Genomic DNA, 27,846 nt, shown 5'->3' with positions numbered 1-27,846 from the left:
AATAACATTCCATTGGATGTTTTATAAATTATGTCGATTATTATTGTACGACAAAAATATAATTAAGTTGAAACGTTCAATCTCATTGCATTTTTTTTATAAGTATTCTGAATATGTCAGTAACAACCAAGTTCTAGCCTATAATATATATATATATATATATATATATATATATATATATATATATATATATATATATATATATATATATATATATATATATATATATACTCTTAAGAAGAACTTATTGCACTATAAAGTTGTATTTGCCAAAAAAGATGATATTTCTTCGCTTATGCAGTCTCCACATTCTTACGTTCTTTCTTCTTTTGGTTCAAACACATTCAGAAGATGGACGAAAGGTAAATAAATTTACATCCTAACTTTAATTGCAAATCATTGATTTTCATAAGGTGAAGTTTCACTTTAAGGAAATTATAATATATATATATATATATATATATATATATATATATATATATATAATTGTTTTGATTTAAAATTAGAATAACTTCAAGTTAAAAGTGTCTATATTATTATTATTTTTCATATTTATAAGTAGTATGATTGTAAATTTAATCAATAATTATGTTAAGATAGAAAGTATTAAAAAATTGATTTTATATTTTATTCGCTTAATAATTGTTAATTATTTTTAATGACAAAATTATCTTTTTAACATTATATTGGAAACCTGTTAAATTTATCAATTACTATAAATAAGTTCTAATTATTTTAAGATAGAGATGTCAAGATGAGATATAATTCCTAAGTTAATTTGGTCTATTAGGAGTTTTATGGTTTGAATATGAAATTTTTTAATTCTTTTTCGTGGGTTTAATGAGTTTGATTTACTTAATTCAAGAGTTAAATCGGTTTGGGCTGAATTGAAAGTTGGTTGACCCTAACCCACTAATAAAACACTTTATTGATATTTTTACCATTTTTTATTAAAATTATTTATTACTTCTAATTATATAGGTTTATAATTTGATCTTTTTTAAATACTAGAATATTGTTGAAATAATATATAAATAGTATATATGTTTAATTTATTTCTTTACCAATGTATGTTTATACTTTAATTTTCAACTATTATTTTTATAATAATATTTAGATAATTAGGTAAACACTTTTGATTACATTACTATAAAAAAATAATTGAATCAATCCATTTTTTTTATATTACAATAAATATATAAAATACATTAAAAAAATAAAATATTCATAAGTGAATCAACCTATTAATCCACAAACATGTGATGTGTTAAGCTAGGTTAAAAATTTTTTTACTCATCAAAAAGTAAGTCGAGTTGAGATGATCTTTTTTAGGTCAATTTGTGATTAACCAACTCCTATGAGCCAAATTGGCTCACTTTAACACTCTATTTTAAGGTGATAGAAGTGTAATAATAAATTTTTCATCTAAAATACATTAAGATTATTTAAAGAGGCTTAAACATTTAAGTTTTACTTAGTCAAACTCCAATCAAAGCATCTTATTTTATGTACTTAATTGTTATCAAACAACATCTTACAATCACAAAACATAGATTGGAAGATAAACATTTTATAAAGCTACGAGTCTCTTAGATTAATCAAATGTTTTCTACAATTACAAGAGTACATAGGTTTTAACCTTAGCTAATTTGGACATAAAAATTGTATATTTCTCACATTACAAAAGTTTTTGTTTTTACTATCAGAATTTTACCAATGAGAATAAATTCGTTAGTAAACCCAAATGTATCAATGCAATTTAAAATTTAAATTATCGTCAGATATTTTTGCTAGTAACGAATTTGTGGGTAAAATTCATTGGAAAAATCTATTGACAAATTAGAATTTGTATTATCGATGAATATTTTCATTCGTAATGTATGCAACAGTCAATTTGGTCATAATATATCTAATAATCAATTTCATCGATAATTTGTAATTCATATTACTGACAAATATTTTTGTTTGTAAATTTATCGGTGAAATACGCAAAAAGTTTCTTACTAAATCTAATTATATTTGTTTGTATATTGAGAAAAGATGAGTGAGAATTAAAAGACGAGAAGGAAAAAGAGAATAATTAAGAGGAGGAGAGAGAGAATAAGGAGGGAAGGAAGTGAATAATAAAAAAAGAGGAGGAAACACAATATTGGTGTTGTATGGTGGTCCGATGGTAGGTGTTGCATGATGGTGCAAGGTGGGAGTGAAAGAGAAATGGAAGAAAATAAAAAAAGGAGGAGAAGAGAAGAGGAAAAAAAAAGAAAAAAAAGGAGGAGAAGGAGAAGAGGAAGAAAAAAGTTTTATTTCACTTTTTAGTAAAATGCCAAAGTTTAATACTTTAAATCATAAAAATCAAAATGTTTTTAATTTTAAAAACTTATTTTCTACCTACCATCAAATAAAACATTTTGATGAAAATAGCACGTTCCCCTTCTTCTCCATTCGTTTTCAATACTGACCGTGAAATAACATGATGAAAATGTTGAGGTCCGAAATTCAAAATTGAAATTTGTTTATTTGTCCGTTCTTAATCGTCATGAAAAAAAAAGAAAAAAGAAAGTGATTACTACATCATAGCTTGAGTTTTTCCACTATCAGAAATGCATTACATGCGAGAGACTCTCTATATTAGAATAAATTTTTTTAAAAATATGAAAAATATATGATAAAATAAAGCTTAAAAAATTCAAATAAAATATTAATAATAATTTTTATAATAAGACCTTATTTATTAGAATATATCGTTAATTTAACATGAAAACAAAATTTTAGATACTAAATAATGGTTTTGTGTATTTTTTTTCGTAAGAGCTACATTGTGTACATGGGTGATCTTCCCAAAGGCGTGGAATCCACGGAATCACTTCACATCACTATGCTTCGAAATATCCTCGGCAGGTTATTAATTCAGTTTTATTTTAAGTGTCTTCTATTATTTTAACTAATTATAGGATTTGCTTCAATTTATTATTTGATTTTGATAAAAAAAATTCATGATAACTCATTGGAATTAAATATAAAATAAGATGTGGTTTAACCTGGTTTAGTTTTAATATAAAACATAAATCAAATCCATGTTTTACAGTATGGTTTGTACGATTTTTAATTTTTCTTATAAAATTGTTCAATATTTTATTATTAAATTTGTCAACTAAAATACTCATTGTAAAACCTTTTCATAAAAATGTTAATTATTTTTAGCAGAGATAACAACAAGGCCGAAGAGAGGTTTGTTTTACTATTTATATCTTTATTTTTAAAATAAATATTTATCTTTATCTTTATTTTTATTCACATATTTTATAGGCGTAGAATTTTTGTCTTATATCTATCGAATAAAGATTATAGTGGTCTCTATGTCTATATTTACTCTTTCAAATATTGATTAAATATTTTTTAAAAAATCACAACTAAATAAACTTAATATTATGAATGATTCAATGTAAAAAGTTACATGTTTTTTTTTTAATTTTTTCTTCATCAAATCGTATTATCAAATAATAATTGTGTAAATATCAAATGTGTAAATATAATTACCTTTTAATTCAATAAGATTAAGGATTGTATTTCTTCAAATATAATATACCATGGAACCACAAACAAATATAATTAATGTTGTGATGAAAAAAAAGGATATTCTTTCAACGAAACAAAGAATTTTCAAATGAAATAAAACTAAAGATCAAACAAAATTGATAAAATATGATTCTTACATTTTCGTAATAAATTAAAAGTTTATGTGAATTGATACTTGAGATTAAAAGTTAATTAAAAAAAGTATGTAATAAAAATAAGCTGATTCATTGAAATTGAAGTTACTATTTCCTGAAATAAACAGTAAAAAAATATATTGAAATGGCTTTGATGCAGCAAATTTACAGCAGATGTTTTGGTACATAGCTACAAGAAGAGTTTAAATGGTTTTGTCGCAAAGCTAACAGAAGAAGAAGCAGCGAGAATGACAGGTATTGATTACAGTGCATGAATAATCTGTATATCTCATTGTCAAATTGTATCTATATATATATATGTAATGAATGATTTTGATAATTTTTTAGGATTGGATGATGTTGTTTCTGTTTTCCCAAACAAAAGGAATGAAGTGCAGACAACAAGGTCTTGGGATTTCGTAGGTTTATCTCAGTCTGCGAAGAGAACAAGCAAAGAGAGTGACATAATTGTCGGAGTAATAGATACTGGAATTTGGCCAGAATCTCGTAGTTTTGATGATCAAGGATTTGGTCCACCTCCATCAAAATGGAAGGGCACTTGCCATAACTTCATCTGCAACAAGTACAATACATTTTCTTTTCCCCTTCCAAGAAGAACGTAGTATATAAAAATAAAATGAAAACAACTCTTATGTTCTAATAATTCCCTTTTAAATCTTTTATCTAAATAACTCAAAATTTGAATTATTTATTAAAAGACTATTATATATTTAATATAACTCCCATAACTTTAATATATTTATATAATTACATTATTCATTATTAAATTGAAAACAATTGAACATTCTTCCAAAGGTCATATATTGACTTAAAGATTCAACGTTTAAATGTGCACTATATACAAAAGTTATTAAGTCATTTTACTTTTATCAAATAAATTATAGATTATATAACAACGGTTGGAAGTTTTCCAACAACATGATTCCTTCCATATATCACAAATCATTCAACTCAATTAGAGTTACATTATGCTCTAATATGCATCTTCAATGACAACATACGCAGAAGTATAATTATTGTAATCCTCATTAAATTGCCACTAATGTCAGATTTCGATAACTATTTAACCGGTTTATTGAATTCCTTTGTATTATCAATTTTAAACATAAATGACTTAAGCCATAATCAGCCTTTCATCCATTATCAATGCAACGTTTAAGCACATTACACCTGCTTAAAACTGAATCATTTTATTCAAATAATTGAATTTGATGAAATAGATACCCAAAACAAACATATACTAGACATGGCTCTATATGCATACATTTAAAGCAAACTCACAAGTTAATGTTTGAGACACTTTCAAACTATATTGACTTTAATAATGTATTTAAGTTTTCCTTTAGATAAAATAAATACATTTCATATTCATAATATGCCCACTAAATATACTTCAATGTACACACTCAACACATGCAAGCAAATCTTTATAAGTGATGGTTTACCTTTTGGATAATACATATAAATCTTAAAATTAACAGTTTTTATGAACCCGAACAATTGGTTTTACATCATCAGTCCAATTCATCACATAATTAAAATCATAAATTTCCTAAATTTCATCATTTGGTGATTGATAAAAACAACCCTCTTAACTTTTGAAAGTTATTCTTTCAAAAGAAATTATGCCATCTAAGTGATTCTTTTTCACATTACCAAAAAGATTCAACAATGAACAATGCAACATAAGTATATATCAAGAATTTGACATTACCTCGAAGCAAAACTCATTATTCAATAACCCTTTGGAAAGATGATAAAAAAAATTAAAAAAAGTTTTTCAATATTTGGATAACTACCTCGGCATTTAAATCTCTAAATCATTCAAAATTTGAATTATTTATTTAAAACTAAAAAGAAGTAATTAATTTGAACATATCTAAAACAATTCTCGTCACTTTATTAATAAATATATTATGTAATAGTTAATATATCATATATTCTTACACTAAAATCATCCCACGAGAATTACATATACAAGGCACTTTTAAATTAATAGTTATTTAACATTGACAACTTTTTGCAGTAAAATAGTTGGAGCTAAATATTTTCGTACGAAGGATTCATATGAAGAGTTGAGTCCAAGGGATTCAAATGGGCATGGCACTCATTGTGCATCCACTGCCGCTGGAAACTCAGTTGAGTTCGCAAGTTTCTTGGGCCTTGCGTCAGGAACAGCAAGAGGAGGAGTTCCATCAGCACGCATTGCTGTGTACAAAGTTTGTTCGTCATCTGGTTACTGTGATGATACAGACATCCTTCAAGCATTTGTTGAAGCAATTGAAGATGGTGTTGACATCATTTCCATTTCAATTGGACCTGCCAATGTAGAACACTACAACTATTTCAATGATGTATATGCCATTGGGGCTTTCTATGCTATGAAGAAAGGTATATTAACGTCTACTTCAGCTGGTAACAGCGGTCCAGAGTATTATACAACATCCAAAAATGCACCATGGGCACTTTCTGTAGCAGCTAGCACTACAGACAGAAAGTTTTTAACCAGTGTTCAGTTGGGTGATGGCAGAACTTATCAGGTAATTTAGAGTATAATTGTTTTTGTCTTCATGTATTTTTATTGCTTCAATTAAACTTTACTCAACATTCAGGGATTTTCAGTTAATATATTTGATTACGTGAGCTATCCATTAATTTATGCTGGAAATGCACCAAACATCATCGATAGATACAACAATTCCATATTCAGGTACCAAAATCTCTCTTGTAATAATTTTACAATTACATTTACTGATTTCCAGTACTCTGTGTCCTAACATTATCACTACTTAGGTTATGCCAGGAAAATTCCTTAGACGAGAATTTGGTGAAAGGAAAAATTGTTTTGTGTGATGATTTCCAACAATCTTCATGTGTGAGATCGGTTTCTGGGGCAGCTGGTATTTTATTTAGAAGTTTAGGGCCAAACGATGTCGTTTTTACATATGCATTGCCACCAGTTCTCCTTCGTCGCATAGATGGGGCTCGCATACATTCATACATAAGTCGATCAAGGTATATTTAATTTTCTTCTATTTTAGTTTTACTATTTTCTCTTAATAGTTCTATGAATCTTAAGATGCCACTTCAGAAATTTCTGTTATATTTTGAGAGTTTGCACAATAAAGATCACAACAACTATTTTCTTTAGAGTATACATATCACTAATTCATATTATATTAACTGCATACTGCAGAAATCCCACTGTTACCATATTTAAGACTTATCAAGATCCAGACTCAATAGCCCTTTACACAGCTCCATTCTCATCTAGAGGACCAAATGCAGTCAATCAAAACATTCTTAAGGTAACTTTATATAACGTAATATATATAATAATTTGTATTTTCAAATATATAATGGTTGGGAATCCTAATTTGAGTCAAGTTTCACATTTTATAGAATTGAAAAAATAAAACACTATATAAAAAGATCTATTAATCCATTGCGTTAAGATTTTTGATAAAGAGTAGTATCAATCACTTATAAAATTGGATAAGGTTTTTTATAGAATGATGTCAATTTCTTATATGATTGGACTTAATATTCGTGTCTTCTAACCTTCTCCTCCATAGATTCAACAATATAATTTGTTTATTCTAACCATTTATTAATTATGTAGCCAGATTTAGCTGCCCCTGGGGTTGACATTTTAGCTGCGAGTCCTCCAATTTCATTTGATTCTAATGTCGGAGGAGATATTAGAATTGCAGAGTATAATATAATGTCTGGAACTTCAATGGCATGCCCTCATGCTACTGCAGCAGCAGCTTACATCAAATCGTTTTATCCTGATTGGTCCCCTGCTGCAATCAAATCAGCACTGATGACCACAGGTAATCAATGTTTTCAGCCTCTAAATCACATACATATTGTTAAAGATATTTATTTTTTCTGAATAAAAAACAAAGAAAGTAAACATGTAATATTGTCTAAACCAATAGTGTGTTGCTTTTCTCTCTCATTTGCAGCTACCCCAATGAGTAAAAAACTCAATCATGAAGGTGAATTTGCTTATGGTGCTGGCCAAATCAACCCTATGAAGGCACTGAATCCTGGGTTAGTTTATGATGCAAATGAAATTGATTATGTTAACTTTCTATGCGGCGAAGGATATGATACCAAAAAGCTACGAACTATTACAAAGGATGATAGCAGCTGTACACAACAACCTAATAATGGAATGGTTTTGAATCTTAATCTCCCATCTTTTGCCCTTTCCATGAACACTTCAACACCTTTTAGTAGCACTTTTCACCGAACCGTTACCAATGTTGGAGCCAACACATCAACATACAAAGCTAGGCTAAATGTACCTCCGTCTTCGTTAAAGTTGAAAGTAGAGCCAGACGTTATGTCCTTCTCATATGTGGGTCAAAAGAAGTCCTTCACTCTTGTGATTGAAGGAACACTTAACGAGGTTACAGTTTCGTGTTCTTTGATTTGGGATGATGGAACTTTTCAAGTAAGGAGCCCTATTGTTGTGTTCGATCCACAAATGTAAGTTACAAGTGAGCCCTATTTATAAACTATTTTGTTATTGGTACACTATATTCACTATTTGATCGTCTTCATCCCCTATTACAAAAACATTATATAAGGTCGTTGTTTTTCAGCCTTTCACGTTGAATTTGAAATCGATGTTGACGTCGTATCAGGAGACGTTAAATTGACATCGAACATAGAACAATTCGACATTAAGCAAATTAACGTCGAATTTTGTCAATATTCGACGTTAATCAATTTTCTTTTGTTTTTTCTTAATTAATTGTGATCCTTTTTTACAACTCTACGAGACCTGAAAAGCAGAAAAACAATAAAGTTCAGTTTTTGGTATTTTATAAAGCATGAACTATGAATGTGTAGTGTAATATCAACAACAAACAACAATAAAAAATAACAAACAAGTTCAATCAAACAAGAATAACAAACTGGTTCAACCAAACAACAACAACAACAACAAACAAGTTCAACAAAAAAAAACAACAAACAAGTTCAACAAATAAGTTCTTCAAAACGAAAACGAAAACTAACCTTCAAAAGGTGGGTTCGTCGAAATAATGTGTTGCAACCAGTCAGAGAGAAAGCAGAATGCGCCTATGAAGGACAAAAACACGAAAATAATCGGTCAAAACAAACGAAAATCATACATAAAGCAGTTAATTAACATGCATTTGTAACAAATGAAAGAAAAATTACATATGATGATCGTCAAACTTCGTTCCAGAAAAGTTTGAGCAGAGACGAGGGTATCGCGCGCTAAGATAAAATGAATAAATTTTCAATCTTCCGCTCAAATTTTTATTGACTTCACTAACCTTTTAAAGTCTAACGCGGGGACATTTGACATTTTGATGGTTTTATATCCTTTTGACGTTTAATTCTAGGGAATTCAACGTCATACGTATATATCTTTTCACCTTCGCGCCAAACATCTTCGCAAAATTTACCCAATATAATAAATTGATGTTATAATTCTAAACTACGTTTAATAATTGCATTTATTTATAAAAATGTCACTGGTCATTTTTAATGTTGGCTATTCAATGGTTGGACGTTAAACGCGTGACGTTATACGCTGTTTTTGCACTAGTGGTCATTGATTATGTTGACCTGAAAAAAAAATAACAGGAAGAATCGTTGAATATTGGGTAATATTCGTCTTTCCAATGTGGAGAAAAAACCCAAAAATTGATAAGCTCATGTCTCATTTAACCTAGTGAAGAAATTTCTTCACGTTTTTGTTACAGAGCTTCACTGTAAAATCGACATGTCACTGTTGGATTTTACTAAAAATTTGACCACAAGTTTGGAACATTTTGTTCTTTATTTTGATCATTCGAATTGTTGATAAAGAGGTTTAAGTAGGAAGACATTTGGTTCCAAATACAATTGTATATTTAAGTTTTCTTTATCTTCCTTGTTCTCTATTTGCAAGCTTGTTGTTTTGTTTTTTCCCTAGATGTTAATACTACTTTTTGTAGTTGATTATGTTGCAGAAAAGCTGACAAAAATATGAACAATATTTTCTAAGGCGTGTAGTTTTATTATCCTTAAGGACTTATCCATGGTGTATTGCACAAGTCACCTAAGATACAACAGGAACTTTCCAGAAAATTTTAAGGATCTCAAAACTAGTAAGAAACTCTACAAGAGAGTAAAAGAATAAACCCAGGATATAAAGAGATAAGAAAAGAAAGGAAGAAAAACTAAGAAGATAGCTTGAAGAATAAATTTTCCTTGAGAGCAGAAGAAAAAGCTTGATTTGGTGTGTTGTTGGGAATGTAGAAAATGCTCTATTTATAGAGGAAAAAGTTGATCAAAAACCGTTGCCACAATAATGAGTAATAAAAACTGAGCATTGACACTTATAAACTTTAATGAGAAAAAAAAATTGTGCATTTATTAACGTTAATGAGAAAATAAAAATTGTTGGTCAATGATTAAAACTAACGTTTCTTTTGCAATAAATACTTATTTTACAATAATCCTCCACCTATTGCAAAAGAAAGTTGAAAGAAAGATAAAAAAAACTTTTATGATGGGTCTCATAGGATGTAATGCATCAGAGTTGGTAAAGCAAGCTATATAAACCAATCTTAGACTAAGAAACTTAACACATAGTGTAGTTGGTATAGCAAGATCTATGAATCAATCTTAGACTAAGAAACTTAACACATAATGTAGTTGATATACCAAGCTCTATGAACCAAAGATATTTGACGTGTGTTAGAGGTTTATCATTCACAATACACCCCTATAATCCTTGTTGTTATCTCTGTGTTGCGCTTATTAGGCCATACGCATGTCCGGTATTCATAAGTGCTCTAGAAATCATGCCAAGATCTCATGCAAGCGGCCCCACTCGACACTTATATTGGTGATTTCATCAAGTGTATGCTACAAATCATACATCAACCATAAGGGATATGAAAATCATTAAAAACTTTGTTTAAGCTAAAATTCTTTCACCACATAGAATTTTAATGACAAAGTTTAACATTTCAATAATGCAGTCTCTAACACTTTCACACACATCATAGGAATGGACATGTTTTATATCAAATTAGTGCTATCAGAACTAACAAATGACTTGTTTTTACCTATATGAACCTTATTCATAGATCTCTAACACAAAGGTTGAGTTACCATCACTTGTTTGTTTGCAAGTGGCTTAAGTCTCATTCCCCTTGATGTTTCTAATATCATTTGTCTTCCCAGGGGTTTTATTAGAGGATCTACTAGATTTCGTTCTGACATCACATAATCAATGGAAATAGTTCCACTCTTTAGCAGTTGCTTCACCAAATTGTGTCTCAATTGTATATGTTTATTCTTTCCATTGTAATTCTTATTTTTAGCTATAGTTATTGTCGATTGACAATCATAGTTAGAGCTATCAAAACGGGTAACCCAGCTCGACTCGGCCTGGCCCACCACGGGTTGATCATCTAGTGAGTCAACCTAACTCAGCTCACTTATTAGCGAGCTGAAAAAATTCGAACCCGACCTGACCCATCACGGGTTGGTGGGTTAAACGAATTGGCTCACTTAATTATAAGTTTTTTTTAAATAAAAAAATTATAATTTTTTAAAATTTAAATCTAAATAAAGTTCACAATAAAATGATGTTAAACTCAAAGACAATTCCAAATAAAAACAAATATCATACAATCCAAGCATAATCCAAAAACAAGCACAAAAGGCAAACAAATAAGTTTTTAATATTGATAATTTTTGTATCACTTGTCCATTTATAATATTAGAGTCTTGAATAGATAAATCTATAATATTTTTCTCTCTTGAAACATCATTTTTTTATCCCCATCTAAATATAATAAAAAAAATGCTAACTAATAATATTGAAACACAAAATAATAAATAATTAAATTAAATTAGGTGAGTTTATGAGTCAACCCGGCTCACCATGGGTTCAACCTAGGTGAGCCGGGTTCTAAGTGAGCCGGGTTGAAAACTAGCTCGCATAAAAAATTTCACTTTTTCAAACCCATCCCGGCTTAAACCCGTGGTAGGCCGGGTTGGCCCGCGGGTTACAACGCATTTTGACAACAATGATCATAGTGTATTGATATTGATGAAGTTAGTTTCATTCCTAGTGGAATGTTCGCTAAGAATTTTTTCAACCGCTCAGCCTCATTATCAACCATCTCAAGAGCAACAAACTCAGATTCCATTGTTGATCTTGCAATAATTGTTTGTCTGGCTGATCTCCATGTAATCGCACCACCCCCAAGTGTGAATACATAACCACTAGTGGATTTTGTCTCATATGAATCAGAGATCCAGTTAACATCACTATAACCCTTCTAGTACAACGGGAACGCACATGGAAATGCAATTGCGCGGAGAGAAAAGGCGAGGAGGAAGACGATGAAGTGCGCTGAACCACGGGTTCGCGATTTCTGATTTAACAGGAATCAAGACGTCGGTGCCCCCAGTGCCCGACGTCTATTCTCGACTAGATGTCGAGGACCTCACTAATATGACGTCCATTCGATTTAAAAATTAATATTCGCGGTGTATATAAACGTCAGACGTAAGGGGAGCCGACGTCCAAAACAACTTTTCACCTACCCTGTCAGGCCATTTAGACGTCGGATGGTGGGATTAAACGTCTATATGGCCAAAAAAACAACTTTTCACCTACCTGTCAGGCATTTAGACGTTTGTGATAGGGGGCCGACGTCAATAATCGTATATAGACGTCGGGATGGCGGGATCAGACGTCTATATGGCGGAAAAAAAGAACTTTGCATCTACCAGTCATACATATAAACATCGGTTAGGAGGGACATCGACCTCTATAATATTATGGGTTAAATATGTTTTTGGTCCCTTAACTTTAAGTGAAAATTGGAATTAGTCGCTCTTCAAAACTTTGGACTAATTTAGTCCCCAAACTTTAGAAATGTTTTAATTTAGTCCTTTTAACCAAATTTTGTTAACTTTATTTGATGTTTCAAACGCATTTATCAGTTAACATTGAAGCAAAAATGTGTCAAACGGTGTAAACAACTCAAATGCTATCATGAAACGCACTTCAAACATCAAATAAACCTAACAAAATTTAGTTAAAAGGACTAAATTCACACGTTTCTAAAGTTTGGGGACTAAATTAGGTCAAAGTTTTGAAGAGGGACTAATTCCAATTTTCACTGAAAGTTAAGGGACCAAAAACATATTTAACCCTAATATTATGGACGTTGGGGACCCCCCTAACCGACGTCTATATTCCCAACTTATTTATGAAAATGTCACCGATTAATAATTTACGTTTGTTATTTTATCGTTCGACATCTACGGGGTGACGTTAAAGGCCAATTCTGCACTAGTGAGTTAGGAGAAATTTTATCCGCTACATACTCTAGAAATTTAGTTGTGTTGTTGTTTTTCCATCGAAGTGGTATTAGAGCCGATAGTTTGTTTTACTAATCGGCTCAGACAAGTACAATATTGTTCTTGTATCTTCCTGATAAGGGTTCCAAGTAAGTGTGTCCCATTAATAAAAACGATGATACGAAAAAGGATACTCACTAGTGTAGAAAAGGCCTTTAACGTCACCCTCTAGATGTCCGACCCTCGAATATCCAACGTAAAAAATGACTGGTGGCATTTTTCATAAATAAAACAACCATATAGACTTTTGTTCTTGAGGGAACAAACGTCTAAAGCCATATAGACGTCTGATGTGGGGGGAACAAACTTCTATATACATATCTTTGAAATCTAAAAAGTCACTTTTTGACTCCATTTAGAAATCAGATCCCGCCAATTTGACTTCTACAGCCATATAGACGTCCGATGTGGGGGAAACTGACTTCTATATACTCATTTTTTAAATCTAAAAAGTCACTTTTTAACTCCATTTAGACGTCAGATCCCGCCAATCCGACTTCTACAGCCATATAGACATCCGATGTGGGGGGAACCAACTTCTATATACTCATCTTTTAAATCTAAAAAGTCACTTTTTGACTCCATTTAGACGTTAGATCCCGCCAATCCGACTTCTACAGCCATATAGACGTTCGATGTGGGGGGAACCGACTTCTATATACTCATTTTTGAAATCTAAAAAGTCACTTTTTTACTCCATTTAGACGTCAAATCCCACAAATTCGACTTCTAAAGCCATATAGACGTCTGATGTGGGGGGAACCGACTTATATATACTCATATTTGAAATCTAAAAAGTCACTTTTTAACTCTATTTAGACGTCAGATCTCGTCAATCCGACTTCTAAAGCCATATAGACGTTTGATGTGGGGGGAACCGATGATAACTTTTTGGCAAGTATACCAAATCGTTCCAAGTAATATAGAGTAAGTTCAAAGTATCGTTCTCCCAAGGGACTTGTGCAACACATGACAATTCTTCCTTTTATAACTCAATTAGACATCAAAGTGTACAAAAAAATACAAGAAACTATTTTTGGTATTTTTATCAAACAGTTGGTGTGCAAAGAATTATATTTAAAAGAAACTTTGTTGGAATTGGGTTTCATGAATCATATGAAGATAAAACTCTGTACAATATATCATTATTTCATTCAAACATTCACATCAAGGCATACTAGTCCTAATCCCTTAGCAACTAGTTCTAAATTAATATATCAAAATGCTAATCCCTTAGTCAATTTAACATACAATTTGCATTAAGTCCGATGTTAAGAATGACCAAGTTATTGAGTCTATCCCTAGATCCCAAATCACTTAGGTGCTCTATCTATGTCCATGTTCAAAGTTACTTTCCAGTAATCAGAAACATTCAAATAACATTATATTTTCATACAATGATAGTAAATTCAAGAAAGAGTATATGAACGAACAACGATATATTGAACAGGAAAAGTACATCACAGTGAGTTCATTACATCCAATTCCAACGAAAGAAAAACTACTCCTAGTCATCTAAACGTACACATTTGAAGCAATCCCTTGCAAAAATGGTGTCTTGATGCCTTGAAGTAGTCTCCGGAAGTTCCTGAGATGTTTTCGTTTCTTTCTTTTGTCCGAAACTTCTGTTCGAAGAGGCCCTGTTTCTGTCGCTCTGTCATGTCTTTTAAAACCACTTAAATTCATTAATTCGCTTAGCGCACATGTATTTTAACTGATGTTATTCGCTCAGCGCACAGGTACTGGTGCGCTATGCGAATTTTCTTTTTCTGGCCGTGCGAATTTTGGCTTTCGCTTTGCGAAAATTGGCTGACAGAATCTAAATAATAAATTATTTCCTGTACAATATTTTACATAACAATCTACTACCTATTACAACTTTTCAATGAGGAACAACATGAATAATTACAAGATTGAGTTCATTTATAAGTATAAAAACAACTCTTTTTCACACTTATCAACCGACTTCTATATGGCTGTATTAAAACACCGCGAACGCGAGGCAGCAATTACGCGCACTTAATGTTCATCATCTTCCTCGCGTTTTCTCTCTACGGGTTATGTTTTTCAGGTTCGTTTTCTCACATTTACACCGTTTTAAATTAATTTTACTCCGATTACATCACTCTTTGATGCATTATCTTTCATTTGAACCGATTAAAATGCATTTTCGTTGGGTTTTGGTGCAGTTTTGCTCATGTCCTTGGGCGGCGTTCTTGGGCGGCGATTTCTTGCATTTTGCACTCCTCCAATTCTCTCCACTACGTTTTTAAAACCATCCAATACAAAAAAAAACGTACAATACATTCTCTTCAACTAAAATATAAAGTTGTAAACTCGAATCACCATGAGCCAAGAGCAACCCGAGAGGCCTCAAGTGAAAAAAGATCCAATCAAATACGGCGACGTTTTAGATGTTTGATCTATAGAGTCAGACGTCTATATAGACGTCTGACCTGTATGGATCAGACGTCTATATAGACGTCTGACCTATTGGGTCCGACGTCTCATTAACGTCACCCATATAGACGTCAGACAAAGATCAAATATTAAAAGCCCAAAATAACAGACGTCTAAAGCCCTTTCTGTACTAGTGACTCGTGATTAGGAATGTTTTTGTTGGAGAAGGAGTGTGTCAATGTGGAAGGTATTCACCCTTGAAGTGGAGATTGTTGGGAAAAGTTTAAGTCTATGTCCCATGTTAGGTAGAAATAAGAAAGTAAAACACTATGTAGGATGAAAACCCATAAACCTATTAAGGTTTTTGGTTGAGAGTGATGTCAATCCCTTTTGTGCTTGTGCTCAGGTCTCATTGTTCTTGTATCTCCCTAGTGAACCTCATCCCTCCATAGATCTAACAGTGGTATTAGAGCTCTTGGTTAAGGGTTATATTTAGTTGCTTGAATGATGGAGACAAATGCAAAAATGATTACTTTGAATGGTTAAAATTATTACTTGTGGAAGGACAAGATGAAGAACTTGTTTGTGAAGAAATTGCATATTTTAGTATTTTCTACACAAAAGTTGGATTCTATGTCTTATGAAGAGTGTGACTCTAAGCACCATCAGGTGATAATGTCAAATTTTACCATTATCTTAGTCATAATTTATTAACAAAATCAACTCTTCTTTAATTTTTTTGCCTTCTTGATTCTTCATTTAATCTTATTTTTCTAAGTAATTACATTTTAAGTTACACTAATTCAATTATATTACTAATCCTCACTTTTTTTGTATTTAATTGTTACGTATTACGGGGCGAGATGATCTAGATGACATAATCAATATAAACAATATAAACAATATTATCGAGACGGTATAAGTTGATATAGTTTTAGATATATAAAACGAATTGTTGTATTGTTAAAGAAGAATCAAATACAAATTTCTGAGAGAAGCTTATAAGTTGAGTTATGTTGGATATCGTAAATATCCTTATTTTAAATTCAATTAAAAACATTATTCTAATTTTTTTTCTTTTTCTTGTTTTTGATGTTTTGATCCAATTTTTATTTTAATACAAGTAAAAATGTCCTACTTATAAATGAAATATTTAGGAAAGAACATCTTACTCAATGGCTACTTAATTAGAAGCAGTCAACACCAATTTGGCATATTGTAATTTAATTCAATGGCTGACCTTTCAATTAAGCTTTTCTTCTTGTTAGAAACCTTCCAATTTAAATAATCTCATCCACCTTCTAACAGAAGCACATTGAATTGTTCTTTCTCATGACTGTTACTTTCAAACAATTAGATGTAATGAAAATGAAAACGAAAGAAAGAAACACTGAGATAAGAAATTCAATTAGGTCCTCAAAATTTAAGGCATTTGAAAGTTTTAACTTTGTGCTTATCATATTGATGTTCTCATCACAATATTTTCTCAATTTTATGTTTTAAAAACTCCATTAAGATTTTGTCTCGAAAAAAACAAATTGTATTCATAACTTAAAATCGAAAGAGTGATAAATTATTTTAACTTCAATTTAATGTGAGTACTTTAACTGTAAAGCAAGTTATTGGGCGTGGTATATTAAAAGGTTTTTTATGAGTAATTAAATGATATACAAACTTGCACCTTTTGGTATTATAATACACTTTGGTTTTATTGAGAAATTATCATTTTATTTTAATGTAATAATATCTAATTTTTTAATATTCGTTTATTATGAAGTAATTTAAAATTTGATTTTCCCTATTTTTATGGTATTTTTCATTTCAATTTAAAAGCAATTTTTCACTATATAAATTTTGGTATTATCTCAAATGTTTTATTGGTTTGATATTTACCAAAATTATTCAAGTCTTTAAGGTGCTTTTCTTTTATTACTATTTCAACTATAAGTTAAACATTTTTTCTTTTATGTGATATTGTTTCTACATTATGTTGTATTCTAAGAAGGTTAAACTTTAATTTTATTGAATTAAACCATTTCTAAACTATACATATGATTATTTATATATTTTTTTAATAGTTTTATTAAATTTTTGTGTCAAAAGAATGTTTGATTATCATAGTAAAGTATTTTTCCTTCTTGAATATTTACCAATATCTTTATTAGGTGTAAACCCTAATGGATAGAGAAAAATATAATTCCATTGCATTTTTGTATTAGTATTCCCTCTTAAATGTCTCATAAGTGATTGTTGTGACCCAAACTAAATAGGAAGAAAAGGAGAAACTAAGTTAGGAAAATTTCATCCAAGTGCATGTTTGTGTAAGCATTCTCAATTAATGTGTGTAAAGTGACTACTAGGACCAAATCTCTACAAGATCAAATTCTTCCCTATAAATATACCCTTAAGAAGAACTTGGATATATATGAAAGCTAGGGTTTCATATTTCATCTGAATTTCCACTTAAAAAAAATGATATCTCTTAAATTATGGTATCTTCTCCATATACTTACTTGCTTGCTTCTTTTGACTCAAACATATTGTGAAGATGGAAGAAAGGTAAATAAATTTTCATCTCAAGTTTAATTAATAATAATGTATAGTTTATTTCTATCGTCTTTGAAAGAGTTTTTAGTAAAAATATATTACTTTTAAGAAAACAGTATTTTGCAAAAAAAAAAACATTTAAAGAAATATGTATATTTGTGTGTGCATGTTTGAGAATTGAAAGACTTTGCTTGTCTCTTAAATATTTTCACCGACACTTTCAATTCTTTCTATCTGGTTTTAGAACTTAAATAACCATCTTTAGAAAAAGGAATTCTAATTTTTGTTTAAATTCTATAAATTTTGAGAACCCCACTCATATGGCTGCATAAAGTTATTGTGTTTTGGAAAAGTTGGGGAAATTATTCAAAATGGGGAAAACATTGAGTGTAATTTGTCTATAATGAGTGTATAAATAATAAAAATAATAATAGTAGTAATAAAATATAACTTTTAAAATAACTATTAAGATAAAAGTAATACTTTTTTACATGTCAGAAATTGAATAATAATATAAAACTCTTTATTTATACATTAATTTTGCTATAATATAAACTTCAAGGTCTGAAATGTTTATTTTTCAATAATTAACTTAACGTTATACCTACCTCCTACCTACCCCGACAATAATTGTCGGAAATTGATTGGTTTGTATTAAATCGTTTCTATTATTGTAGGTGTTATATATATAGAGTGAGAGAGATTGAAAATCTGGGTTTAATCTCAATTTTAAATATATTGATATATGACAGAAAATTAATATTTTAAATTATAAAAATATATTTTGTTTCTACTTTAAAGACAATATCTACCAACAATAAAATAAAATTCTTATGAAGTTTTTATGTTAAAATGAAATTTATAAAAAAAAATAAAAATCTCTTTATTTCGGCGACATATTAGTGATTCAATGTTGAAGAAATTCAAATAAAATTATGAAAATTATTTAAATTTCTAAATTAAATATTTTCCCATAAATATATGTTTTCATTATCTGGTCCTACTTTTGGAGGTTTGATTCAAAATGGTTCTATCTTTCAAAAAAGTTAAGTAAGGTCTCATATTTTGTTTAAAAATATTCAATTCGATCTTTTTTGTGGACACTGTTAAAAACATAACGGTGCTGGTGCCACTGTGGTCAAATATGAGTGAGGTGTTATGTTGAATGATTACATGACACTGTGAAGTGGAGTGAGTTGGTGAAAATATTTTAAAAAAATAAAATGACTTAATTTGGGTGATAGGTTTAAGTGTGGGTTAAAGCAAAATTACATTTATCTAAAACTGATTTAGGCATTTTTGGGTAAAACATTGTGCTGCAAGTGGTTCCAGAAATGAAAAAGAAGAGCTGCCCAATAAATATTGGTTTAACATTTTTGAGGTAGACATGAAATTCTTTCAATAAGGGACAATTTTGAAAATTGGTTTAAATAAAAGTGAGGAACCAGTAGAAAAAAAATTGAAATATGAGACTAGAGAAACATATTAGGCATGATGGTTTCCTTTTAATTGTAATTAATTAGGATTAGGGTTTTCTTTTAATTATAATTAATTAAGGTTGGGATTTCCTTTTAATCACTTTTACTTATCAATTTCTATTAATTTCTGAATTCTAAATGGATGCATTACGTTTGAACCCTAAATTTAATTCCCAAATGCTTGTTTCACACCTAAAGAACTCTAATAACAACTTTTTTCCCAAATCCTTTTCTTGTCTCGAACAAATCAAACTTGGGAGGGTGTTCTTCGGTCATGCAGGAGAGAAGCTCGCTAGGGGCATACGCTCTTCTTTTTCGTTTCTAGTTCTGTTGTGGCTTCGTAGGAAGGAGGAGATATCATTCTTTGTCTTCTCTTTCTTCTCTGTTTCTGGTTGGTTTTTCGCAGGAAGGAGAAGCAAGTTTCGGTGGCAGAATCATCGTCAATCAAACAAAATATAATTAAACCCTAACCCCAAATACAACAACAACATCAACTTATTAGCCTTAGATTAGGACCACTTATCTCACGCATGCACGCGATTCCAATTTCACTTTGAAGGAATCACCAGCCAAAACCACTTGCAGCACAATGTTTTACCCAGAAATGCCCAAATCAATCTTAGATAAGGGTAATTTTGTTTTAACCCACACTTAAACCTACCACCCAAATTAAGTCATTTTATTTTTTTAAAATATTTCCACCAACTCACTCAAATTTGCCCACAGTGGTATCACCACCGTTATGTTTTTAACAGCATCCACGAAAAGGACCGAATTGAATATTTTTAAACAAAATATGGAACTTACCGAACTTTTTCCAAAGATATGACCATTTTGAACCAAACCCTCAAAAGACCAAATGATGTATTAAACCTAAATTTAAAAGTTTCAATAAAATTCTAAACCTTTTTAAGAACGTGTTTAGGTTTCTTTAATTAGAAGAATTAATTTAATATGAAAATAAATTTTAGATACTAAATAATTTTTTTTCTGTATTTTATTTCTAAGGCCTACATTGTGTATATGGGCGATCATTCCAACGGCGTTGAATGCAAGGAATCCGTTCACATCAGTATGCTTCAAAATATCCTCGGCAGGTTATTAATTCAATTTTCTTTTAAGTTTCTTCCATTGTTTTAACTGATTGTGATAGGATTTGTTCACTTTTTATTTGTTTGTTATCATTATTTATTAAAAACTCATTGGAATTAAATATAAAATGAGATAAGGTTTACTTTGGTTTCGTTTCAATTTAGTATAAAATATAAATCAAATCAAATACATGTTTTATAATTTGGTTTGTACAGGTTTTTAATTTTTCCTGTACAATTTCTTAAACACTTTATAATTAGATATGTCAAATAAAAGTAGTTATGGTAAAAAATATTTCATATAACTGCTAATTATTTTTAACTTGTTTCGTAGTTTAATAAATTATATGATTCTATAATTGAAAATTGAAATATAAATTATCATATTTTGATAAATATAATACTATATTCATAATATAATCAAAGATAGTATATTTATGTTTGTTTACTAGCTAATTAATTTAAAATATATAATATTATATTGTAATACAATCAATACTTTTTTGTTATCGATTTTCAATTTGAAAATCAAATCAAATTTATTGGTCATGGAAAAATTAAATTAAAAGTAAAACTTTATCAATTACGTACTAATTATATGTTTAGATTGATTAACTCGTGAATTTTTTTTAAAATAAAGTCAATTACTTATAGGATGTGTTCACTTGGCGCAGAAGAATTGGAGAGGGTGAATGGATGGATTTGAGGGGATTTGAGCGTGAATTAATTGTTTTATTATTTGAGTGAATTTGAAGGCAATGGTGGATTTGAAAATAAGATTTATGAGAATTAGTATACGATTTGATTGATGTGATAGATAAAAAAATTTGTTTAATTGGTAGAAATTAAAGAGTACCAAAATGCCCCTAGTTATTAATGTGATATAAAATGATAATTGTTAATGTTATATTTAATTATAAAAAAATTTATAAAAAGTAAAAAATTAACATTAATTATTAAAATTAATTTTAAAAATGTAAATAAATTATAATTTAGTAAAATGAAATTATTTTTAAATTTAATATTTTTTGTAATATAATTTACCACCAAGTATTTGATAATTATTAATATTATATATAATTGTAAAAATTATTATAAGAAAAAAAGAAAAATAAAAAATAATTTTTAAGATGAAAATAAATTGTATTATTATTATTATTATTATTATTATTATTATTATTATTATTATTATTATTATTATTATTATATATGTTTATTATGAAGCAAACATTCCTTCAGTTTCGTGGAGGAACGTGTCCGACGACGTCATCATAGGGTGGTGCATCTACCAAGGATTGAAGAGAAGGTCTGGAATCTGTGGGATCTTGACGAAAAGGTCACTGACATCTTCGACGATCTTGAGAATTTAATTGAGAAACCGCAAACGATCGGCGAACTCCATTGTTTGAGCTTTGAGGATGTCGTTGGCAACTTCCATCTCAACGTACGCTTTTTCCTTCGCCTTTATGCTCTGCGCCACATGTATGTTCTCGTTTTGCAATCGGCTCGCTTCCTCGATTAAGTTTTTCAGCTAGTTGTGCTTCCACATCCGCGATCTCCTCGTCGATTCGTGGTTCGACTCCATCCGCTTCCTCTTCCTCTCGTCTACGGCCGGATCTCCTCCCTCCAATGATGTTCAAACGGTGTTCACACCCTTCCTTAATTTTAAGGAAAACATGCTGGAATCGAATATGGTGGAACCAAAACATGTTGGAACCGAATCCTTCGTCACGGGAACCGAATACCAAGTCCAGTTGTATGTCTTCATTGCATCGAAACCGATTCCAAGACCACCAGAACGGAATACACCTTCTTCTATGGGTGGAATCTCTGCTGGAACCAAATCCACATAGCTTCTTCCTCTCTTCTTCATCTTCTTCACGTTGAACTCGCCCTCTCCTTCCTCTTCTTTATCTTCAACGTCTCTCATCTTCATCTTCAACCCATTCTCCTTCCTTCTACAAAAAAAAAAAAAAAACAAAACTCCAGGAACAAAACACTCACCAATGATAAAAGATGATGGCATTTTAAAAAAAGATTGAGGGTAAAAAGGACATTTGATAGTGAATAAGCTCAAATCTTCGCAAAACAACTACACACGAAAAATTCCTATATCTCGCAAATCTACACAAATCCTTCTCCACTCATCCTTCCATGTGAACACGTTTTTAATCGCAAATTATCTCTCACAAATCTTTGTCAACAGTAATTCCGCACAAGTGAACACAGGCTTAATGATCGATTTTAATTGATCAATTTTAATGAGTATGATTTAAAGTGACCAATAGATCTTTAAGTTTGTCTATTCTTTGTATAAAAAAATTATTAATAATAGTATGAATTAACATTAAGGAAGAATATACCAATGAGAGGAATATATCAATGAAGGAGGGACGTAGTCATTGATAACCATAAAGTCAATTACTCATCTATTTCAATGAGTATGTCCTAAAGTGACCTATAAAATGTAAACCCTAAAGTGACGTATAAATCTTAGGTTCATTGATTTCTTGTATTAAATTTTTTTATTGATAATAGTATAAGTATAGATTATATTTAAGAGGAGAGTTCAAGTGAATTTGAGTTACATATTATAACATAAAAGAAAGAAGACATACAAAGTCATTGTCTTACAAATTTTAATGGAAGGTAATGTCCTAATTAATATCTTCTATAAGTTTGTTTGTCATTCATTGACACCAAATCTCCTAGGAAAACCTATCCATATACCTAACAATTTTATAGTTTAAGGTGATAAAAAATTAGGAAGGTTTAAAGTTTCAAAATTTATATGATAATCTCTACTTATATGAAATTTGATCAATTTTTGAATGAATCACTAATATAATGAAATTTGTTCGAGTTTCAATTTTTAATCAATATTTAAATATTTAATTCATTTTGGTGGATATATGTTCTTTCATTCAATTGAATCTCTATCTTTTTTAAATACAAAAATTAATATGACCACTTTTGTTAAATTGATTTTAATGTTATTTGGAAGTGTCACATGTCAAAATCTACCTCTATCATATGTCAAAACTTGGGTCATCTTTTACTTAAAAGGTGTCCCGTGTCAAAATGAGATAAATTACAAGATGATTCAAATTTTATCTAAATATTGACAGGTGAACACATCTAAAATGTATTAACCATAATTTAACAAAATGAGCTACATTGAGAAAATTATCTTTATTTTGATACATGACAATTCCAAAGGATGCTAATCCCAATTTAACGAGAGTGTTCATATTGAATCTTTTTACAAAAATATGGACTCAAGTGAGTAAAAAATAAATATAAGAATAAAAAAAATTAAAAATATAAATATAAGAATCAAAACAAATCAAAGATATAAATATAAAAACCAAATTATTAATTAAGTTTATAATGATTTTATTTTATGAAAATCTTGATGAATTAAAAAAGTGTTTCACTAAAATATTTACCGATTCAAATGGCATCCATGCAGCAAATTTGCAGCAGATGCTTTGCTACACAGCTACAAGAAGAGTTTTAATGGTTTTGTTGCAAAGCTAACAGAAGAGGAAGCAGTGAAAATGGAAGGTATTGATTACATTGTTGGAGATCCCACTTTCTAATATACATTACATGCATAATTATATATCACTATCAAATTGCCTTTCTATGTATCTATGTAATGTATCATTGTAAGTGTATTCATTACGATATATGATTCTGATATTTTCATAGGATTGGATGGTGTTGTTTCTGTTCTCCAAAACAAAAAGAATGAGCTGCATACAACAAGGTCTTGGGATTTCATAGGCTTACCTCAGTCTGTGGAGAGAACAACTGCAGAGAGTGACATAATTGTTGGAGTAATAGATACTGGAATTTGGCCAGAATCTGATAGTTTTAATGACCAAGGATTTGGTCCACCTCCACGAAAATGGAAGGGCACTTGCCATAACTTCACTTGCAATAAGTACATAACATTTATTACACTCATACATTTATAGCATTCTGTTAACACCAAACCTTAAAACTGATTTTAAGCAACTGAAAGTAAACATTAAAAGTTTCTTATTAAGCAAAATAGGAAAGTATAATGCATGTTTTCTTTTCTAATAAATCAATGTTCAGTTGCTTAATGCCAACTCCTTGGCACATTTTAGCTAGAAAGATCATTGACACAAACTAGTTAAATTACAATTTATATATGCATGTTTTCACAACCCTTTTGCAGTAAAATAATTGGAGGAAAATATTTTCACATGGAGGGTTCGTATGAAAAAGATGAGTTGATATCTCCAAGGGATTCAGATGGGCATGGCACTCATTGTGCATCCACTGCTGCAGGAAATTCAGTTGAGTTCGCAAGTTTCTTTGGCCTTGCATCAGGAACAGCAAGAGGAGGAGTTCCATCAGCACGCATTGCTGTGTACAAGCCTTGTTGGTCATCTGGTTGTGACGATGCAGACATCCTTCAAGCATTTGATGAAGCCATTGAAGATGGTATTGACATCATTTCCATTTCATTAGGACCAAGAATCGTAGAACACAACGACTATTTCAATGATATATATGCGATAGGGAGTTTCCATGCTATGAAGAAAGGCATATTAACATCCACTTCAGCTGGTAATACAGGTCCTGAGTTTTATACAATATCTAAAAATGCACCATGGACACTTTCTGTAGCAGCTAGCACTATAGACAGAAAGTTTTTTACCAGTGTTCAGTTGGGTGATGGCACAGTTTATCAGGTAATTCAGAGTATAAATGTTTTGGTCTTAAATCATATTTATATTACCATAACTCACTTTGGTTATATTCTTTTTTGTTTCAATTTACTCTTCATTAAGAAAAAAGTGATAATTAATGTTAACCTTGCTAGTGAAGCCTTATATTGTGATCAATGGCAAGTCTTCCTTTGTTTTAACTAATTAGCCTCATAAATCATACTAAATATTCAGGGAGTTTCAATCAATTCATTTGATCTGAAAAACGAGAGCTTTCCATTAATTTATGCTGGAAATGCACCAAACATCAATGGTGGATACAATAGTTCCATATCCAGGTACCAAAATCTAATCTTTCTCTCTGGTAACAATTTTACAATTACATTTAGTGAGTCTTATTTCTTTATCCTTACACCATGACTACTTAGGTTTTGCATCCAACATTCCTTAGACGAGAATTTGGTGAAGGGGAAAATTGTTTTGTGTGATGGTCTTCAAGAATCTTCATCTCTGGGATTGGTGTCTGGAGCAGCTGGTGTTTTACTGAGAAGTGCAGTGCCAGAAGATGTGACTTCTATCTATGCATTGCCAACCGTTCAACTTGGCCTTAGAAACGGGGCACTCATACATTCTTACATAAATCTAACAAGGTATATTTACTACACACATCCCATCACTTAAGAATCACAGGAGCAATTTTCATTCGTGTATACATATGACTAATTTATATTATATTAACTGCATACTATACAGTAATCCCACTGCTACTATATTTAAGAGTAATGAAGGTAAAGACTCAGTAGCCCCTTACATAGCTTCATTCTCATCTAGAGGACCAAATGCAATCACTCCAAACATTCTTAAGGTAATATACATATCAATTGGTATTTTCAAAGAAACAGTTTGCTTATTCTAACCATTTCTTGATTTTGCAGCCTGATTTAGCTGCTCCAGGGGTTGAGATTTTAGCTGCATGGTCTCCAATTTCTCCTGTTTCTGATGTAAGAGGAGATAACAGAGTTGCAAACTATGGTGTAGTGTCTGGAACTTCAATGGCATGCCCTCATGCTACTGCAGCAGCAGCTTATGTCAAATCATTTCATCCTTATTGGTCACCTGCAGCAATCAAATCAGCACTTATGACCACTGGTAATCATTGTTCTCAACCTGTAAATCACATAAACATTGCTAAAGATTTTTGTGTGTTTTGAATTAAAAAACAAAGTAAACATGTAAACAAATAGAGTTATGCATGAGTGTTGTTTTTCTTACTTATTTGCAGCTACCCCAATGAGTGCATTACTCAATCCTGAAGCTGAATTTGCTTATGGTGCTGGCCAAATCAACCCTATGAAGTCACTGAATCCTGGATTAGTTTATGATGCAAATGAAACTGATTACGTTAACTTTCTATGCGGTCAGGGATATGATACCAAAAGACTAAGAACTATTACAAAAGATGATAGTAGTTGTACACAACAACCGAATAATGGAATGGTTTGGGATCTTAATCTCCCATCTTTTGCTCTTTCCATCAACACTTCAACACCTTTCAGTAGAACTTTTCATAGAACAGTTACCAATGTTGGAGCCAACACATCAACATATAAAGCTAGACTAAGTGTAGTTGCAGCTTTATTGAAGGTGAAAGTGGAGCCAGATGTTATTTCCTTCTCATATGTGGGTCAAAAGAAATCCTTCACTCTTGTGATTGAAGGGACACTTAATGTGGAGACAGTTTCGTCTTCTTTGATTTGGGATGATGGAACTTTTCAAGTTAGAAGTCCTATTGTTGTTTTCCATCCATAAATGTAATTTCAGGTTGTTTATGTTTTATATAATAATCTTGTTATTAGTGCAATGTATTTACTATTTAATCATCTTCAACATTCATTGTGTTGAATTGAAAAAATAAAGAATTGTGTAAGTACCTATTCCAATTGCTTCTTTACTCTTATTATGTGTTTTTGGAACTACAAATAAAAATAATGCATATTCTCCATAAACTGATACAACAAATAAAATATAAAACTGTTCTATAAAATATAAGGAAACAAAACATTGACAACTTTTTTTACAACATTATACATGGAACCAAATATATCGATATACAGTCTAAGTAATTTTACACCAAATATTATATTATATTGACAATAGTAACAAAAATAAAAATGTAATACTAACTTAATAAATGTTAGTTAAGTCAAAATAATGGATTTGCTATTTCCATATCAACCTGGCAACAATCATTAACCAAACTAAGAACAACATTAATAATTGACAAAAACAGAATAAAAACAAGCTAAGGTTTACCATGATCTAAAACTATTTTAAATTATAAATTTACTAAATTCATAATATACTTAACTTTGTAATCTCTCAATATAATTGCTATCTCTTATTTTCGATATTTTTTATTTACATTTAACATATTAAAATTTAAAAAAAAAAGTGTTTCATTAATGATCGTTATTTT

General features: G+C 30.3%; 2 protein-coding genes across 2 annotated transcripts; both read left to right on the top strand.

Annotated features, from left to right (window-relative positions):
* The first annotated feature begins 260 nt into the window (after positions 1–260).
* On the top strand, positions 261–8,250 carry LOC108324456 (cucumisin). Its single transcript, XM_052874241.1, has 10 exons — positions 261–362; positions 2,810–2,898; positions 3,871–3,965; positions 4,059–4,293; positions 5,758–6,271; positions 6,344–6,441; positions 6,525–6,746; positions 6,928–7,039; positions 7,354–7,567; positions 7,703–8,250. The coding sequence occupies exons 1-10, from the start codon at positions 279–281 to the stop codon at positions 8,233–8,235; spliced, it is 2,196 nt and encodes a 731-aa protein (XP_052730201.1). The 5' UTR covers positions 261–278; the 3' UTR covers positions 8,236–8,250.
* A 9,739-nt stretch (positions 8,251–17,989) lies between these two features.
* On the top strand, positions 17,990–27,230 carry LOC108325587 (cucumisin). The gene is made up of 10 exons (XM_017558683.2): positions 17,990–18,107; positions 20,582–20,670; positions 24,137–24,231; positions 24,379–24,613; positions 24,875–25,394; positions 25,605–25,708; positions 25,799–26,020; positions 26,124–26,235; positions 26,306–26,519; positions 26,653–27,230. The coding sequence occupies exons 1-10, from the start codon at positions 18,021–18,023 to the stop codon at positions 27,177–27,179; spliced, it is 2,205 nt and encodes a 734-aa protein (XP_017414172.2). The 5' UTR covers positions 17,990–18,020; the 3' UTR covers positions 27,180–27,230.
* Positions 27,231–27,846: the final 616 nt, after the last annotated feature.

This window comes from Vigna angularis, chromosome 3 (genome assembly GCF_016808095.1).
Source record: "Vigna angularis cultivar LongXiaoDou No.4 chromosome 3, ASM1680809v1, whole genome shotgun sequence".
Taxonomy (NCBI): Eukaryota; Viridiplantae; Streptophyta; class Magnoliopsida; order Fabales; family Fabaceae; genus Vigna; species Vigna angularis.
This window is presented reverse-complemented; position numbering and strand designations above follow the sequence as displayed.